Here is a 19295-nt window from a genome sequence, read left to right as displayed (position 1 = left end):
AGGTTCTACATAAACGCATTGAAATATCTGCCATGTATCGCTGCCACACGATACTTACAGCCCACACTGGAACTCTGCGAGTAGTTGCACTTACATTATAAACACCCAGTAGTTGGTGTGGCCTGCTACTCTGTGTAGGAAGTGTTCGTTTTTGTTATACGTACCGTGCAGGGCGGCTGCATCCACGGTTCTCCATCTACTTGCATGGGGAAGCGCTTGCGAGTGCGGATGATGACGGATGAGCACTGCGCCAGCCTGCGACCAGACGCTCGCAACCCCGTGCGCACCTGTCCCATGTGGAGACAGTTCTCCAGCCCGATCACCTCAATCATCCGGTCGCCGATGTCTGCAACACACAGCGCGCACGTTATGCAGAGATGCACTAGGTCTGTCCTGGGGGTTGGGGATCGGAGAACGGAAAGATGCTACTATTTGTTGCTGTTGTTGTTGTGGCCTTCAGTCCGAAGATTGAATTGATGCAGCTCTACACGGTACTGTATTCGGTGCCAACCTTTTTATTTCCTTTTGAACCAGCCTACTGTGTTCATCTCTTAGTCTCCCTCTACACTTCCCCCTTCCCCACCTCCCCCCCCCCTCACTGACCACTCCCCTCTGATATCCGATACTAAATTGGTGATCCCATGATATCTCAGAATGAGTCCTAAGAACCGGTCTCTTCTTTTAGCCAAGTTATGCCACGAATTTCTCTTCTCCCCTATTCTGTACAGTACCTTCTCATTGGTTACATTCTCTCCTCATCTTCAGTGTTCTTCTGTAACACCCCCTTTGAAAAAACCTTCTATTCTCTTCTTGTCGAACTATTTATCGCCCACGTCTCACTTTCATACAAAGATACATTCTAGACAAATACATTCAGAAAAGACTTCCTAACACTTAAATCGATATTCAATGTTAACAAATTTCTCTTCTTGACAAACAGTTTTCTTGAAACTGTCAGTCTACATTTTATATACTCTCTGCTTTGACCCTCGTCAGTTATTCTACTGCCTAAATAGCAAAACACATCTACTAGCCTTAGTGTCTCGTTTCCTAATCTAATTCCCTCTTCATCTCCTGATTTAATTCAACTAAAGTCCACTTTCCTTGTTTTGCTTTTGTTGACGTTCATCTCATATCCTCTTTTCAAGATACTGTCCATTCGTTCGACTGCACCTCCAAGTCCTTAGCCGTCTCTGATAGAATTACAATTTTACTGGCAAACCTCAATATTTTTCTTATTCTTCCCCTTGAACTTTAACTTCTTTCCCAAATTTTTCTTTGGTTTTCTTTACTGTTAGACCTATGTGCAAATTGAATAACATCCAGATAGGCGACAACCTTGTCTCACCCCCTTCTCAATCATAGTTTCCATTTCGTGCCCAACGACTGTTATAAATGCCGTCTGGTTTCTGAACAAATTGTAAATAACCTTTCGATCCCTGTATTTTACCCCTGCTACCTGCCAGGTATCTCACTCTAAAGCCGTTCACCTGGAGGGCCTCCGGTCAGGATATACCGTTCTCAGAAACTAGAGGAGATAAGCCTATCGGCCATTAAAATGACATCGGTTTTCGTAGTGTTGAGATACCCCACATATTCCCCGCGCCAATAACAATATCAGGTACGTTAAAGACATTTGTAAAACGAATTTATCTGAAAAGACAGTAAAAAATTATAAGCTTAGCAATACATTCCACACAGTGGAATGTTACTTAGATGCCACAGACTAGGGGTTTGGAAAAAAATGTAACAGACGTAAATAACAATAATAAAATATATGTCATTTTACATCACAGTTTCACACTGAAAGGTTCATTTCTCTTTTATTGAAAATCTCCTGCAATGGATAACACCAGCATCTCAGTTTACTCAAAGAAACTTAGTGAAAAAGAAAATTAAAAAGTACCTGCTAATCAAAGAGTCTAAACAGTGAAGGATAACTTAGAGAGCGTAGAATAGGGGTTTGGTAAAAATGTAATGTAAATAAATTATAACAAAAATAAAAATAACAATAATAGTAATAAGACATTTCTATCGTTTGACACTTCCCTTCGCACTATATTTTTTTATATTTCTTTTCTGAAAACTTTAATCTAAAGCGCTGCACTGAATAACACTAAAATTTTAGGTTACTAAAATGAATTTATTTAAAATGGCAGTTAAACGTACCTGTTAAGCAATACATTCGACACGGTGAAGGATTACGTAGATAAGACAGACTAGAGGATTGTTAAAAAATGAAACACAGGTAAATGGCATTAGAATAAAATATCTCTGTCGTTTCACACCTCTCTTTCTCGCTACAGTGCTTCTCTTCCCCTTGAAATATTATTCCAAAGCTCTGCAGCGGATGAGGCTAACATGTTAAATTTATCCGTATCTCACTGTCTCACTCATCACGCTGACTCAGAGTTTCAGGCAAGAAAACAGAAAGTTGCGGTGTACAAAATGTGAACCAAACATTCTTATGTGTAAGTAGTTTGTGTAGTGTGTGCGGTGACAGGGACTGAGAAGTGAAAGACCAGTGAAGCACTATTTTTTTCGTTATTAAATAACATCTTTGTGAAACAGTATTGTACACTAGCGATAAACCGAATGAGATTGCGCTGTTTCAAACAGACTGGCTCTGCATTTGTGGGGATAGAGTGTCCACGCTCAATCCAGACATTCTAGTTTAGGTTTCTCGTTGTTTCCATAAATTACTTGATGCAAATTCCTTGCTTGTTCCTATTGTAAGGCCACTGTCGTCTACATGTCCATCTTTGTCAAACGAGACCTCTAGTTCTGTATATGTCTCTAAATATGAGTTACGCTTTTTATTTGTTCATCAACAGTAATACCATGACACGACCATTATATTATCCTTGAAAAAGTGACTGCTTCTATTGGCTGACGCTTTGTTTGCACAAAAACCCGAAATAATGAAAATGACACAAAAAGTCCTACGAATGGCATATGGAAATTGAAATTTAGGATTAGTGGATATTAGGGCACCACCATTGTACATTTCATGAAAAATTTGTTGTATTAACGGAATAGCGCTACAGAAACCCGTAGACTCTATTTAATCAAACAAACAGCACTGTACGCCAAAGAAGCACCAGATAATGTACGAGCTATCGACTGTCACCTGTAACACTTCTGGACCTTCTTTACAGAACACAGCTATTTCCATACCACCATAATCCGGAACGTAACAGTTATCAAATTGTATAGTGAAATTCTACTACCGATCCCGTACAAAACTCAAAATTCACACAAAAACAGGAACTGAAAGCAAATCTCTCTTAACAAACACAATATTTTAATCAGTTAGAATGGTCGCTCGATGTAGTACAGAGTGCTGTATAGAAATGTATGTGTTGCCTGTTCTTTCGGACATGTCTGACACCACACATATAATTATCGCGAGAACGGCCTTTGATCTCTTCAGTGCAAATTCACCAAGGTCGAACTCTTGAGGGACTTGGCGAAATGTCGCGAGTAATGAGGATACTGGGCAAGGGGCACTATATCAGTAGTGTGTGGATAGGTTGAGACTTTGGGTCTGACGGGAGGCATGCTGGGGCAGTCAGTGCAGTAGCCATGACCACAGTGTCCAGATGGCGTATTGGTCGGTGAATCTGCCTAGTAAGCAGGAAGCCTGGGTTCGAATTCCGGTCTGGTACGAATTTTAAACTTTCCCCATTGTTTTAAATGAATGCCCATTGGCATCTAATGGTTTTAATTCTTTTGTGCTATACAGAATGATAACCAAAAATAATAAATTCTTCGAAGTAGGGCTTAGTTTTTCACTCATGTGTCTGCTATGCAAGATTCAAGACACAATACAGCACAGATTGTTAAGTTGTGTAGTACCGATGGTATAGAAATGAACGAAGGAAAACCTGGCTGTTATAATGAGGAGACCGTCTAGCGCTATAACCACGAAGACGTACTGGTTCCCTACAAGACACTGCACGTGAAAATGAAAAAGAACACGTACTACTGGTTACTCAACAACTGTACGTACTGCGTGATATCGAGGTGAAACGATACAAACTTGAAGGATTTTTGGTACTACATAACTTCGGAACATAGCTAACGGCCTTGCCGCAGTGGTAACACCGGTTCTCGTCAGATCACCGAAGTTAAGCGCTGTCGGGCTGGGCTAGCACTTGGATGGGTGACCACACGATCTGTCCAGCGCTGTTGGCAAGCGGGGTGCACTCAGCCCTTGTGAGGCAAATTGACGAGCTACTTGACTGAGCAGTAGCGACTCCGGTCACGAAAACTGACAACGGCCGGGAGAGTGGTGTGCTGACCACACGCCCCTCCATTTCCGCATCCAGTGACGCCTATAGACTGAGGATGTCACGGCGGTCGGTCAGTGCCGTTAGGGTCTTTCAAGGCCTGTTCGAAAGGAGTTCAGTTTTTGTTTTTTTACTTTGGAGCATAACAAAATACAGAACCATTAGGAAAAATTTCGCAAGATTCTTCAGAGGAATTATGCAATATTAAATTATCGAACTCAAGAACAAATTCACCACAAAAAGAAAAAGTACAGTTACAGCCGAAACGTGGCGACAGCAACAACTTACAGGTGCTACAAAGGAAAAGTGTTTATAGACTCCCTTCCTAAAGAATATAATGAAGGTGCGCATCACGTAGAAGATGTGCCGTCAATATATCGATACTGAACAGCGTCAATGTGTTACAATGTTCAAAATTATTTAGAAAGCGATTTTATTTGCTGTTATTTTAATTTAACTGTGTGAAATTTTATATTCATGAAATGAAAATTGTAAATAAAACCGTGTATGCTGCTCGACTAGCAACCCTTGGGCTGTTGGGTTCGATACAAGACGTGTTCCATTTTAATTTTTCGATTTTTGTCAGCGTCGAAGGCTGCATTCGACAATAAATTCGGGAGCTAATTCGAAGTACACATGAACAATCGCTCAATTTCTAAATGCAAGGATGCAATTAAAACCCACTCACGTATTCACTGGATTATAAAGTTGACCTGTCTTTTCTGACACTGATATGGATCAAAATTAAAAGATGAAAAACCAATACTTCAGAAATCCAATGAAATAAATTTCCCCATAAATTTATTGAAGACTAAATGTTAGTTTGGTACCATATCTTCATGCGATTCACATGGTACAAAAGCAATGTACGTTACCAATGTGACGACAAACACCAACAAATACAGTTGTTAATAAGCTATAGTGCATATAAATGTATGTTTTCTCTTCGTCATCCACAGTATTTTTTAATGAGCAGAATGAAGGCGTTTATCGTCCAAATGCCGCGCTATTCCGGCAAGCTCACTTGTTGCCACCTTCAGGTGGTCCTAATGATGAACTGTTTTAAAATACTTTTACCAGTTTGTGCTCCTGAGACGAGAAGTCATTTTGTGACTTTAGTTCTTATTGTATATGTAAATACTTAGGGTGCCACCATTACTCATTTCATGAAAAAAGTTGTATTATCAGAATAACTCTACCCATTCATAATTTATTTCAGTTTTGTTTTTACAATACATTCTTAGTTCTAATTGTGGGCAAAAGTAATAGATCAATAAAATTAGTAAAATTAATAAATGAAAAAAGGAATATAACGGTATAAAACAATTGTGGAGTTTGAAAGATGAGGTTGTTAACGTTAGTGAGCATGATGTTATTAGCAGCTGTAGGATTTTTAAGGTTTCAGTGGTTATATTAATTGCTATAAGTTTCGTTTGCATTTTTTGTTTATTGTAGTCTTACTGACTAGCATTTATAGTTACTACATAGGTGTATCATATTTCCATACAAATACATCGAAATAAAAATTCAATTCCATAAGTTTCTTTGTTAATGTGCTACATGTTTACTAACGCTATAAGCTACATGCTATGGGTCACATGTGTGTAGTGTTATGTTGAGAGTGCTGGTTGTGACATGGTGGAACTTCGCTGTAGTGGGGTGGTTTTGGGCATACTAGGATGGGCTGTATTGTAGCCAGATCTCCACCGCCCCTCCTCTTCTCTCTCGCACGCACTTCTCTCCCTCTCCCACACCCCTAAGCCGCTTATGGAAAATGGTGGCACATTAAAAAATCGTAGATTAGTCATTGTTCTGTTGGTTGGGATACTACAAAGTCTGCATGGTAGCCAGATTTTTTCCAAGACACATTAGGACTGCACCCTATGTCCAGGTTGATTTATTACCTTGCTGTCACCCAGTCCCCAGCCGTCTGGATGACAGCAGAATTAACTGTAGCCCGAGAGGAGTTCTTGTGTGTTAAACGACCCACACTTGCTGTAAGCGTGTCTGAGTCAATTGATAGCCAAGATCCTATCTAACCTGAGTATTTAAGGCATCCCTACCACTTTCCCCAAGGTCGAATTATCACAGGCCAATCCAAGATGGTGGCCCCTATGACATCACAATCCAAAATGGCAGATCCAAGACAGTGCAACAGGCTAAATTGTCTTTCACAGTTTATGGCACAGAGAAAGGATTCGCCCATCTACAGGCCAGTTCTCACAGTGACAAAGGATATCTTCCCGCTCCTCCACGCCCCTGAACGAATCCCCATCCCCTTACGCTCTGAGACCACTGGGGTGAAGGTCCCTTCCACATCAGCAACGGCTAGCTTACATGATTAAAAAAAGTGTAGCGTAACTGGGCTACACCACCTGACAGTGGAGCCAGAAGTTTCAGGGACCAAGCGACGGCTTAAATTTCGTTTATCTCTAATTTCGACGCACTTAATATTTAAATAATTGTGAAAAATGTAGAGAGTGCTGTAACACACTTGGTCTATATTAGAGGAAGATGTAGACGTTTATAATTACACTGTGTAAGTCCGTAATTGCTTATTTTTAAACAAGTTACAGTGCATTGAAAGCAATCACACTTTTGATTTGTAACAATTACACTGTGGAGTTGTTGGATTGATTTATTACACAAATTATACTGATAGACCTTATGTTTTAAGGCATTGGGCTGTTGGCTGTTATGTTTATCCGTTACACTGCCCCCCCCCCCCCCCCCCCATACATGTGTGTAGCAGTGTGTCAGAGTCATATCTATTTAAACGAACACTCTACAAGTGGTGTCTTGGTCGCGCAAGACATTGCTACCCCTGCGCGGGGCAGCGCACGCTCAGAGGTCAACCGGCCACCGCAGTTCACTGGGTTCTACAAGTTCAGCTACGGGTCTGGATTGCGAGTGAAAGAATCCCGATGACACTCGCACGAGGTCTGTCTGCCCCCTCCCCCCCTCTCCCTTCCCCACGTAGCCTTGGCGGCAAGCTGCGATTTCCATCCCAACCCACACCCTCGTGCCAGGGGTGCGTTTTTTACTTTCACACGCGAATTACCCCTGCAGCACACAGACACAGAATATTACATACGTTTATCGTTCGATAAATGCATGTAAAAATCCAATTTTCCTGTTCGTCATTAAAACTGGGGCTCAGTTCATGTTCTATGTATTTTTAGATCATGCACTGGTATGTGCAGGATGCGGTAAACATGCTGGAAAGTTTCGACAGCATACTATTGTCTGTGAACCATTGTATCACCGGCCTGAGGCAACGTCTGTCTCAGACACTGTGTGCAGGGACTGACCACCGACAGTCTTGCTGCGTTGTTCCAGAAGTCGCCTTCGCTTGTTACAATGTTCTTTCACATAAAGAATATGGGTACTATGTTTAATAGCACAGTTGCACATTCATGTTTAATTTTCGTAACGAATTTAGACGTACCTAATACGTGGAACGTATTAAACAACTGGACACAGATTTCATCTATTTCGCTAAAAGTAACAGTCATTTGTGCATTGTATAATAACTTTCCAGTTTGTTTGTTATGTTAGTAATAATTATACGTTATGTTTTAAAGAACTTACATGATGCAGTAAATCTGTTAGAGAGACTACGTACACCACACTTTTCAGTCGCCTTCTGGACTACTGCTGTGTTGTATGGCGATCTTATCACATAGGATTGATGGTTCCTTAGAGAAGGACACGCGCAATTTGCTTCTTCATGCTTACCCGATCGGCACTGCTGCTCCCTCTGTGTAAAAACATTTTGGAATATTTTGGAATGAGCATTGTAACAGAATATAACGGGACAAAATCGGCTGATGTAACCGTAGTTACGAGTCGATACTATTTAGAACAGATAACAGTGGAAGCTCCGTAAGGCTTTTTTCAGGCGATGGTACGGTCTATGCCTATATGAAGATTGCAACGCTAAAATACTATCGAAATGCAGGACAACCACCACCGTTTAAACAAATAGAGCGACAGCGAAAGAATTGTACTGACGCTAGCACGGACGTAATCCACACTTCTTCCCATTCTGTTCCTAACACAATATAATAAACACACAGAATTTTGAGTTAAAGTGACGTTTTGCGGTTGTTACCGTCTACAACAGAAGCACTGGAAGTTCCATGACGCTTCTACCAGACGATGCTATCGTTGATACGAAGCTTGCAAGATAAATATGTTTAGCCTAGCATGGGGAATGCTATACTGTGTGGATTACTTTGACATCGGTTTAAGATGAACTTAGACGAGGTTTTCTCAGATTTTTTAGACGTGGGAATATATTGTTCACTTTGGTACAAAGATCAAACTATTCCCATCGACAAGTGCACTTTAAGCTGTAAATTAAATCATCGGTAGCGCTATTTGTGTTTTGTAATGTAATACAAAAAATCTTTACGTGCTTTGATTATCTGTACTGCCAGTATGCGAATCATGTGAATTTTTTTACTGCTATAGAACAATTAAGTTGCGACAGTAGCACAACGTGTACTTAGTACTATAGATATTATGTGTTTCGATAAGTAAATTTGAAAACTTAATAAACCACTGAATAATGTAGATAGGGAGGCAAAAATTGACACACATGCTTGGAATGACATGGGGTTTTATTAGAAAAAAAAAAAAAAAAAAAAAAACAGAGTTCACAAAATGTCCGATAGATGGCGCAGGACAGCAGAACTGCTACCGTGACGGGTGAGAGGTACGCCGATACGTTACAGAATCGCATCATCCCCAGCCTGGCTGATAAACACCTGCTGGAACGTACGATGTTTATGCAGGATGGCGCTCCACCCCATATTGCAGGACGCATGAAAGATCTCTTGCGCGCATCGTTTAGTGATGATCGTGTGCTCAGCCGCCACTTTCGTCATGCTTGGCCTCCCAGGTCCCCAGACCTCAGTCCGTGCGATTATTGGCTTTGGGGTTACCTTGAGTCGCAAGTATATCGTGATCTACCGACATCTCTAGGGATGCTGAAAGACAACATCCGACGCCAATGCCTCACCATAAAACTCCGGACATGCTTTACAGTGCTGTTCACAACATTATTCCTCGACTAAAGCTGTTGTTGAGGAATGATGGTGGACATATTGAGCATTTCCTGTAAAGAAGAGCCGGCCGCGGTGGTCTAGTGGTTCTCGGCGCTCAGTCCGGAGCCGCACGACTGCTACGGTCGCAGGTTCAAATCCTGCCTCGGGCATGGATGTGTGTGATGTCCTTAGGTTAGTTAGATTTAAGTAGTTCTAAGTTCTAGGGGACTGATGACCACAGATGTTAAGTCCCATAGTGCTCAGAGCCATTTTTTTTTTTTTTTGTAAAGAACATCATCTTTGCTTTGTTATGCCAATTATTGCTATTCTGATCAGATGAAGCGCCAGCTGCCGGACATTTTTGAACTTTTGTAATTTTTTTTTGTTCTAATAAAACCCCATGTCATTCCAAGCATGTGTGTGAATTTGTACCCCTCTATCTACATTATTCCTAGATTTATTCAGTTTTCAAATTTATACTGACTTTTTGATCACCCGGTACATTTTATAATGAGCACAGGATCGTATTGAGTCATTCATGATCAGAGATTTATCCTGCGTTTTTAGACAAAAAACATGACTTGGGAAGCAGTTGAGGAATCTGATGGCGAAGCTGATTAACACGGTGTGAAGATCAAGATACAGGTCAATATCACCTTATACCACTGTCACTGTGAGCTATCGCTGTGTCTCTAATGATATCGATGTAAGCGGTATGTTAAACTCCACTCGTCCTCCTTATAAGCAGAAAGTGCTCAAGTATTACGGCTTGCTTTGCATTCTTACGCGATTCCACATATAAACTGTAATGAAGAAGTAGCTTATCTACCCAAATTGCTTACAAGTATGCCACAGAAACGACGTAGTTCACATGTTCTTTAGTCAGAGAACACGCACATGGCTCCACTTTATAAATTCATTAAGATGACCACCGAATCAAAGTGTTAAAGCTTCCACAAATGGCTGGTAGGTGCAGAATGTCATGCTTTTATAGTCTCGGTGGACGCAACACAGCAACTGTTCTGTAGCTTTCGTCAAATGGAAAGGATGTGGACAAAAATGGTTGATGGAAACCTCTTATGTCTCCGGAATTTTACGACCATTATAGATGTGAGAGCAAATGACATATACATTTGCAGAATGGAATCTTGAGTGGATAATCTTTATATAAGGTTGAAAAAATCTTATGGTGTGGTCTGAAACACTCAAATTTCAGTTTCTTTTTCTGTGTGCAGCGTGCATAATGCGTTTTAGACGTTCTAAACCAATCCTACTTGAAACATTTTAAGTTTTTAGCAGAGGAATATTTAACTAATAAAAACAGTGGGCTATGCTGGATAGTGGATATCCCATATCTCAATACGCGCAGACGATTTAGCACATAGGAGCAGCAGGATTATAATATGGTTCACATGCGTTTTTGTTGTGTAGAGTAAAGTATCATCGTTGGACAATCGTAAGGAATTGCAACAAATCAAAGACAGAATATACACTCTAAGACAAAAAACACGCATCACGAAGGAAGCATCCGAACAAGAAGCAACTCGGTAGAGGAGGAAGGAAGGAAGGAAGATTGCGTTTATCGTCCCGTCCATTTCGAGGTTATTAGAGACGGAGCATAAGCTGGGGTGGTGTCAAAGATGGGAAAGGAAATCGACCGTGATCTCCCACAGGAACCATCACCGCATCTGCCTGGAGCGATTTAAGGAAATCTGGGGGAATCTAAATCGGTATGACCGGAAGCGGATTTGAACCTACGTCCTCCAGAACGCGAGTCCAGTGTGCTAACCCAGTAGAGGAGGAGGTGGGGATAAGTGTTTAACATCCCATGACAACGAGGCCACTAGAGACGGAGCACGATCTCGGATTAGGGAAGGATGAAGAACGAAAGCGGCCGTGCCCTTTCGAAGGATTGAACAGTCGTCCTCCAGAATGTGAGTCCAGTGTGCTAACCACAGCACTATCCCTCTCGGTGGAAATCGAGAGATGTGATGTACATGCACAGACAAACATACAATTACAATTTCATAAAAAAAACTGGATGATTTACTCAAGAGAGAGAGCTTCTCAAGTTGATCAAGTCAATAATACGCTGGTCCATCTTTGGCCCTCATGCGAACAGTTATTGAATTGACAATGGTTGATAGAGTTCTTGAATGTTCCCCTGATGGCGCGTTAGATCGTCAAAATCCCAAAATGGTTGGAGGACCCTGTCCATAGTGCTCCATAGGTTCTAAATTGGGCCAGATCCAGCGACCTTGCTGGCCAAGAACGAAGGTCAGCAGTAGAAACACTCACCGTGTGCTGGCGGGCATTATCATTTTGAAATGTAAGCCCAGTATGGCTCGCCATGAAGGGCAACAAAACAGGGCGTAGAATGTCGTCAGCGTACGGACGCGCCGCGAGTGACAACCAAAGAGGTCCTGCTATGAAAAGAAATGGTACCCCAGACCATTATTCCTGGTTGTCTGGACGTATTCCAGGAGACAATCAAATTGATATCCCACTACTGTGTGTGGCGTCTCCAGACACGCCTTCGTAGGACATCGGAACTAAGTTCGAAGCCGGTCTCATTACTGAAGACACTTCTACTCCAATGAAGAAGGGTCCAGGCTGAAAACTGTATGACTCCATTAGCTGCATGTGACGGATAGTGGCCAGCACCGACATTAGTTGAGTCAACGAACGAAAATTAGGGGAAAAACGTGTACCTGCATATTTTAGTACCGCAGAAGAAGGAAATGTGTTTGAATAACGTACTGAAAAACTCCACATATAGGGTGTGAGCGTAGGGGTGCGGTGGGAGGGGAGGTGTTTAAATGTTTTCGTATGTTTTTCTTGAATAGCTCGGAAACAGTCGCGTCTAACAAAAATTTTTCCCAGTACAAAATTAAACTGAATTACATTTCCTACAAAGACAGGTCCTATTAATTTTATTTAGGACTAATAGTTTCTGGTTTGCACCGGCCGAAAAAATTGTAGATTATTAAAAATGGTATTTTAATTGTATAAAATTAATGTTTATTGTTAAATAAAGTGGGTTAAGAACAAAAATTAAATGTGTGTAGCACTTCTGAGTACAGCAGAGCAGTATTAAGGGACAAATTTTCTTCTGGAGGTGTGACAGTGTGGAGAGACAGGGTTGCAGGGTCAAAACGCGGGGGAAGGCAGGTCGCCAGATCGTGGTCATGCACTTCTCTCCTTCATAGGTTTACAGACTGAAGAGCGAGCAGGTGATTCCCCACTCTGCCTACCTCACTATGTCACAAGAAGCAACTACAGGGCTTTTGCAAAGTTATACCGACCACACAGTTATACCGACATACACACAGCACGCCTTATGAATTATTTGCAATGCAGTGCGCAGACATGCTCGGAGGGGGCTACTTTCCACAAAGTACGTTAACACTACGTGGAATACAGGTATGGGTTACTAACAATACTAACACATGCAGTGTATATGGGCAGAACATGCATGAATCTCTGCACACTGTTCCACACTGCTACAGGGGAAATTGTTCGCCGGGCTGTGGCCATGAAATTGCTTCCTTCATAGGTCTACAGTCTGAAGAGCGTGCAGGTGATTCGCCATAATGTTTACACCACTACGTCACAAGAAACAACTACAGGATTTTTCACAGAACTATACCATTCCTCCACAGCGCACCTTATGTATCACCAGCAGCGCAGTACACAGAATGTTTGGAGGTAGGGAGGAGAGGGGTGTTTCTTTCCCACAAGGTGTGTTGACACTACACGCAATAAAAATGTGAGCTGCTAATAATACTAATGCAAGAAAAGCGTATGGCTGAAAATTACATAAATTTCTGCACACTGTTCTACACTGCTGGAGAGGAAATTGATTCTTAGTCATCTTGTACCGCAGCTGTAGAGTTCTTCCAGGAAAGGCAACTTCCACACCATCAGCTGCTCGTTTTTCAGTCAACAGACAGACTATATGTCTGCGGCATTACCTATCCAGTTCTGTCATGTGAGCAGACAAAGTAACATCACTCAGTTCGTGGTCATATAGTAAAATTATTTTCAATTTATTAAGTGAATACTTATTCGCAGTTACTAAGCGAGCTTTTGTGTAAAGCACGTCCCCATAAGAAATGGCTGCGAAGTGAGTGTATAATTTGTAAGTATAATGTTGTCAGTGCTATTTATAGCCTTGTTGGGAAAGGGGTTAGACTGGTAAATGTTGCACCCTGCTGCTGTCTACCGTTGACAGCGTATTGTTCAGCTGTCTAATTGTGCTGTAGTCACACGGTGGTGATTAATTATGACCACAAAGTTACTGCACTTCTCTCACCATTAATTTTGCTACTGGTATAAAGCATACATGTCTTCCATTCAAGCATTGCTGGCAATTGTAAAGTAAGATGCAGTGAGTGGAGCCATTTACCACAGATCTACAGTATACGAGGTGTGGCTAGAAAAAAACCGGACTAGTACTGGTGAAACAATAAAACGAATGCAATAAGGCTGAAAGTCGCGTGGCCTGTCACGTGACTCTCGCTCCGCCTACTGCTCGAGTTTCATCTGCCTCTTGCACTCAGTCTGCCCGTGGCGTCTGTTTTAAGTAGTTGACGTTTTTTCTGTGCGTCGGAAAATGTTGAGTGTACAGAAAGAACAGCGTGTTAACATCAAATTTTGTTTCAAACTAGGAAAATCTGCAAGTGAAACGTTTGTAATGTTACAACAAGTGTACGGTGATGATTGTTTATCGCGAACACAAGTGTTTGAGTGGTTTAAACGATTTAAAGATGGCCGCGAAGACACCAGTTATGACACTCGCACTGGCTGACCATTGTCAGCAAAAACTGATGCAAACATTGAAAAAATCGGTAAACTTGTTCGACAAGATCGCCGTTTAACAATCAGAGCAGTGTCTGAGTTAACAGGAGTTGACAAGGAAAGTGTTAGGCAGATTCTTCATGAAAGTTTCAACATGAACAAAGTGTGTTCAAAAATGGTTCCAAAGTGTCTCACAATTGAACAGAAGGAACGCCGAAGAATGATTTGTTCTGACATCCTGGAAAACATTAAAAGTGATCCCACCTTCTTACAAAATGTTATTACTTGCGATGAATCGTGGTTTTTTACTTACGATCCCGAAACTAAACGCCAATCGATGCATTGGAAAACTCCTGGTTCTCCACGACAAAAAAAAGCACGAATGTCAAAATCGAAATTCAAGGCAATGATGATTGTTTTTTTTGACATCAAAGGGATTGTGCACATTGATTGGGTACCAGAGGGACAAACAGTGAATCAGCATTACTACATTAGCGTCCTGGCTACCCTACGTGAGCGAGTACGGAGAAAACGGAACGATTTGTGGAGAAAAAAGTCATGGATCCTTCACCAAGACAATGCCCCAGCTCACAGTGCGTTGTCAGTGAAGACGTTTTTGGCAAAACACAACATTCCCATCTTAGATCATCCACTCTACTCACCTGATTTGGCCCCCTGTGACTTTTTTCTTTTCCGTAAAGTCAAGTCAGCTTTGAAAGGAACTAGATTTGAGACTGTTGAAGCAGTAAAAGAAAAAGCGACGGAAGTAATGTATGGACTTACCGAAAATGATCTGCAGCATTGCTATGAACAGTGGAAAATTCGTATGGAGCGGTGTAGAGACCGAGGAGGAGAGTACATTGAAGGAGATAACATGAAATTGTAAATAATTGTAAATAAATGTTTTTTCCAGCATCAGTCCGGTTTTTTTCTAGCCGCACCTCGTATCTTGCAATGTGGTGCGAATATGTGTGATGGAATGGGACTGATCATATTCAAGTCTAGAAAACTAATCTCTTGTAATATACTGTCTGACTTACGTTAAGAGATCTGTAGTTCCATAACACATAGGGACCTAGTCCTGTTGCAGAGGAATAGAATTGAAGCGTTGAGCCTTCTCACATGTTGGGATCACTGAGGCTGGGGTCATGCATTTGATATCCCGCATGACCGTCATAGTGGAGGCAATTAAAAACGACTCTGTCGAATGTCTTGACACCATTTTAGAATTAGTACAGGCTATTCAGTGTGGTAGACAGTTAATAGCTCCATCTGTTGCACTTGTTTTAAGTAATAGCTGCAGATAGGTACTCATTTAATGATCTAAAAATAACTCCACTATATAAACACACGAGATTAGTGAAGTTAATTTTTAATTTTCAGAGAAGAGAACTGGGGATGAGAAACTGGGAAACTGGGGAAGTATAGCCTGTTTGTAAACTGAAAGCCCAGCAGCCCTCGCGTTGGGAAAAATGGAAGAACGCTACAGTTGACATTGAGGATGATTGAGAATCAGTTTGACTTTTATCAGTGTAGAACAGAGAGCAGAGGTTTATGTAATTTCCAATTTCCATCCCTACGCTTTTTATGCGTTAGTATTATCAGCAGCTCATATCTGTATTCCGTGTAGTGTCAACACACTTTATGGAAAACAAAACACCTTTCTCTCCACCCCCCCCCCCCCCCCCCGCCCCACAGCACTGACAGTGATACATAAGGTGCGCTGTGGAGGGATGGTATACTCCTGCAGCAGCTTCTTGTGACGTAGTGGTGTAGGTATGGTGGGGAATCACCTGCTCGCTCATCAGATTGCAGACCTTTGAAGGGGGGGACTTTCATGGCTTCAACCCGGCGATTTACCTTTCCTTGTGTTTCTACCCTCTACCCCCACATTTCCACACTCTTACACCCCAAGAACACAATTGGTCTCTTAATGCGACTCTGATGCACTTAGACGTTGTACACGTGTTTAATATTTGTTCCTAGCCCACATTATTTAGCAGTAAACATATCTTATACCATTAAAACACTATTCTAAATAGTTTGCGATTTATTATATCCGCCGCAACTTGGAAACTGTTAGTCTTAGATAAAAAAATGAACGGGACCTTTTTTTTTAAGAAATTTAATGTTGTTGAATTTTGCACATTTTAGTCAGAAGTAGAGGTTTTTCAGTTAGATAAGAAAAACTTAAGAATGTGGCCTTTAAATTTCAATATACTTATGCCTACTACATTATTGTTTTGTGACAACATTCTGACGGTTGAAATCTGTGATCAAGTGGAGTGCCAAGAACAATTAGCGAATGGCTGGTCTATAATGTTAAAGAAGGAAACGTGTGTTGCATTTAACGATTATCTACCTGGTAAGTTCTCCAGGTTCGTCTCTGCGAGTCCTGGCGGCAATACTAAAATACAATTTCTACCACACGGGAGTGACATTATGACAGCTAGCGGTATACTGGAAAAATCGGCGAGAAAAGACTGATAACCATTTTGAGGAAATACACTATGTGATCAAAAGTATCCGGACACTCCCAAAAACAATCGTTTTTCATATTAGGTGCATTGTGCTGCCACATACTGCCAGATACTCCATATCAGCGACCTCAGTAGTCATTAGACATCGTGAATGGGCAGAATGGAGTGCTCCACGGAACTCAGGGACTTCGAACGTGGTCAGATGATTGGATGTCACTAGTGTCATACGTCTGTACGCGAGATTTCCACATTCCTAAACATCCCTAGGTCCACTGTTTCTGATGTGATAGCGAAGTGGAAAAGTGAAGGGACATGCACAGCACAAAAGTGTACAGGCCAACCTTATCTGCTGGCTGACAGAAACCGCCGACAGTTGAAGAGTGTCGTAATGTGTAATAGGTAGACATCTATCCAGACCATCGCACAGGAATTCCAAACTGCATCAGGATCGTCTGCAAATACTATGACAGTTAGGCGGGAGGTGAGAAAACTTGGATTTAATGGTCCAGCAGCTGCTCATAAGCCACTTCACGCCGGTAAATACCAAACGACGCCTCGCTTGGTGTAAGGAGCGTAAACATTGGACGATTGAAGAGTGGAAAAACATTTTGTGTACTGACGAACCACGGTACACAACGTGACGATCCGACAGCAAGGTGTGGGTATGGCGAATGCTCAGTGAACGTCATCTGCCAACGTGTGAAGTGCTAAAAGTAAAATTCGGAGGTGGTGGTGTTACGGTGTGGTCGTGTTTCTGATGGAGAGAGCTTGCACCGCTTCATCTTTTGCCGCGCACTATCACAGCACAGGCCTAAATTGATGATTTAAGCGCCTTCTTGCTTCCCACTATTAAAGAGCAATTCGGGGATGGCGATTGCATCTTTCAACACGGTCGAATACTTGTTAATAACACACGGCCTGTGGCGGAGTGGTTACGTGACAATAACATCCCTGTAATGGACTGGCCTGCACAGTGTCCTGACCTGAATCCTATAGAACACCTTTGGGATGTTTTGGAACACCGGCTTCGTGCCAGGTCTCACCTACTGACATCAATACCTCTCCTCAGTGCACCACTCTGTGAAGAATGGGCTGTTATTCCCCTAGAAACCTTCCAGCACCTGATTGAACGTGTGCCTGCAAAAGTGGAAGCTGTAATCAAGGCTAAGAGTGGGCCAACATCATATTGAATTCCAGCATTACCGATGGAGGGCGCCACGCACTTTTAAGTAATTTTCAGCCAAGTGTCCGGATACTTTTGTTCACATAGTGCATAAACGTCCGGTGGCTATAACATTTAAAGTGGGAATGGTGGACACGAAAATGGAGTACTAATGGAAGAACCGCTGGTGATTTTGCAGCAGTTTCAAGTAGATGACTACTATCTTACAGACCAGGGTCTAAAACAAGATTGTTCTGGTATTTTTTAACAAAATGGAGATGTGATAACCCATAACATCAAATCGCGACTTATATACAAGCAGACAGCCAGGTAAACACCAGTGTGATTGTAAAAAAAGATAAGACAGTTGAGATAGACTAAGACGGATTAGCTCCAGTTGTAAAGTAAAGACGTGTTTATACATTTACATGTCAAATTACGAGCCTAGGAGTGAACATAGTTCTCAGTAACCACCACATCGATTTTATCTAGTGCTCTGATATGTGCCTGCAAGAAACTTTTTCACTTCTTGGCTAAAGAATATAGTATTACTGGACTTGAGGCTATGATATACGACTATGGAATAGATCGTGCAAAACTGTGTAAGTGTATCAAACACTAACAAACAATATTTATAATGTGCACATCTGTATACTGTCCGAATCGCTTCTGTGCGTTGCCAACTAACAAATAACTTTCAGAACAGTTGCTGTGTTGTGTTTAACATTGTTCTGCAGTTTGCCTATTGAGGTAATAAGAGTACCCGAAAATTGACTGATGCGCAATTAAGTTTTTCAGGCACTCAAGACCGAGAAAAGCTTGTGAACTATGTTCTGTCTGCTACAGTTTAAATTATCTACCCATAAACCTCGTGGAGATTATTAGCACAGACTTCAACAAAGACGACGTAAATATTACACAGAAGTGTTACACTAAAGCAGGAGATACATATGTTTTTCAATCCTGAACGCTGTTCTCCACAATACCGTATAATACAGATATTACCGAGTTGGGACTGATTCCAACGAATAACGATATTCCGAAGTTCTTGGGATAAAGAGTAAACGTATCATACAGACTTAAACCATTACCTATTAGGAAAAATAGCCCTTTAAGTGTAGTTAATGTTTTCTTTGTGCAGAAAAGAAAACTGGATATGGAAGAAGGTGAATTAAAAAAAAAAAAAAACCGTAGTATATGGAGAAACGAAGCAGAAGACTAAAAACCGGAATTGCGGAAAGAAGAAGCTCTTGCAGATGTGCAGTCAAAGGTTACATATTATTTTAAATACTGTGCAAGGGAAAATCTGGATAAATGTGGGGTGTATAACATATCACCCTTTACTTTTGATAGCAATGATAAGTCGTCATACGTTGGAGTGTTGGCCAAAAATGATGAATTGAACTCGTTTGCTATGTTAAAGGAAGCACAAAAAAATCTGTTTATAAAGCTCCACTCCCATTCGAATCAGCTTAAAACTTATGGTTACGTTCTATCTAAATGTATCAGA

General features: G+C 41.4%; 1 protein-coding gene and 1 pseudogene across 1 annotated transcript in view; one reads left to right on the top strand and one right to left on the bottom strand.

Annotated features, from left to right (window-relative positions):
* Positions 1–19295, bottom strand: part of LOC124555978 (diacylglycerol kinase 1-like) — a 380703-nt gene that overhangs the window by 29164 nt on the left and 332244 nt on the right. The window contains exon 17 of the mRNA XM_047130023.1: positions 165–346. Within this exon, the coding sequence (XP_046985979.1) occupies positions 165–346 (182 nt within the window). The remainder of the gene's footprint in view (positions 1–164; positions 347–19295) is intronic.
* LOC124557055 lies at positions 4080–4197 on the top strand (annotated as a pseudogene).

The sequence above is a fragment of the Schistocerca americana genome, chromosome X, assembly GCF_021461395.2.
Source record: "Schistocerca americana isolate TAMUIC-IGC-003095 chromosome X, iqSchAmer2.1, whole genome shotgun sequence".
Lineage (NCBI taxonomy): Eukaryota > Metazoa > Arthropoda > Insecta > Orthoptera > Acrididae > Schistocerca > Schistocerca americana.
Note: the sequence above shows the minus strand (reverse complement) of the source record. Positions and strands in the feature narration are given on the sequence as shown.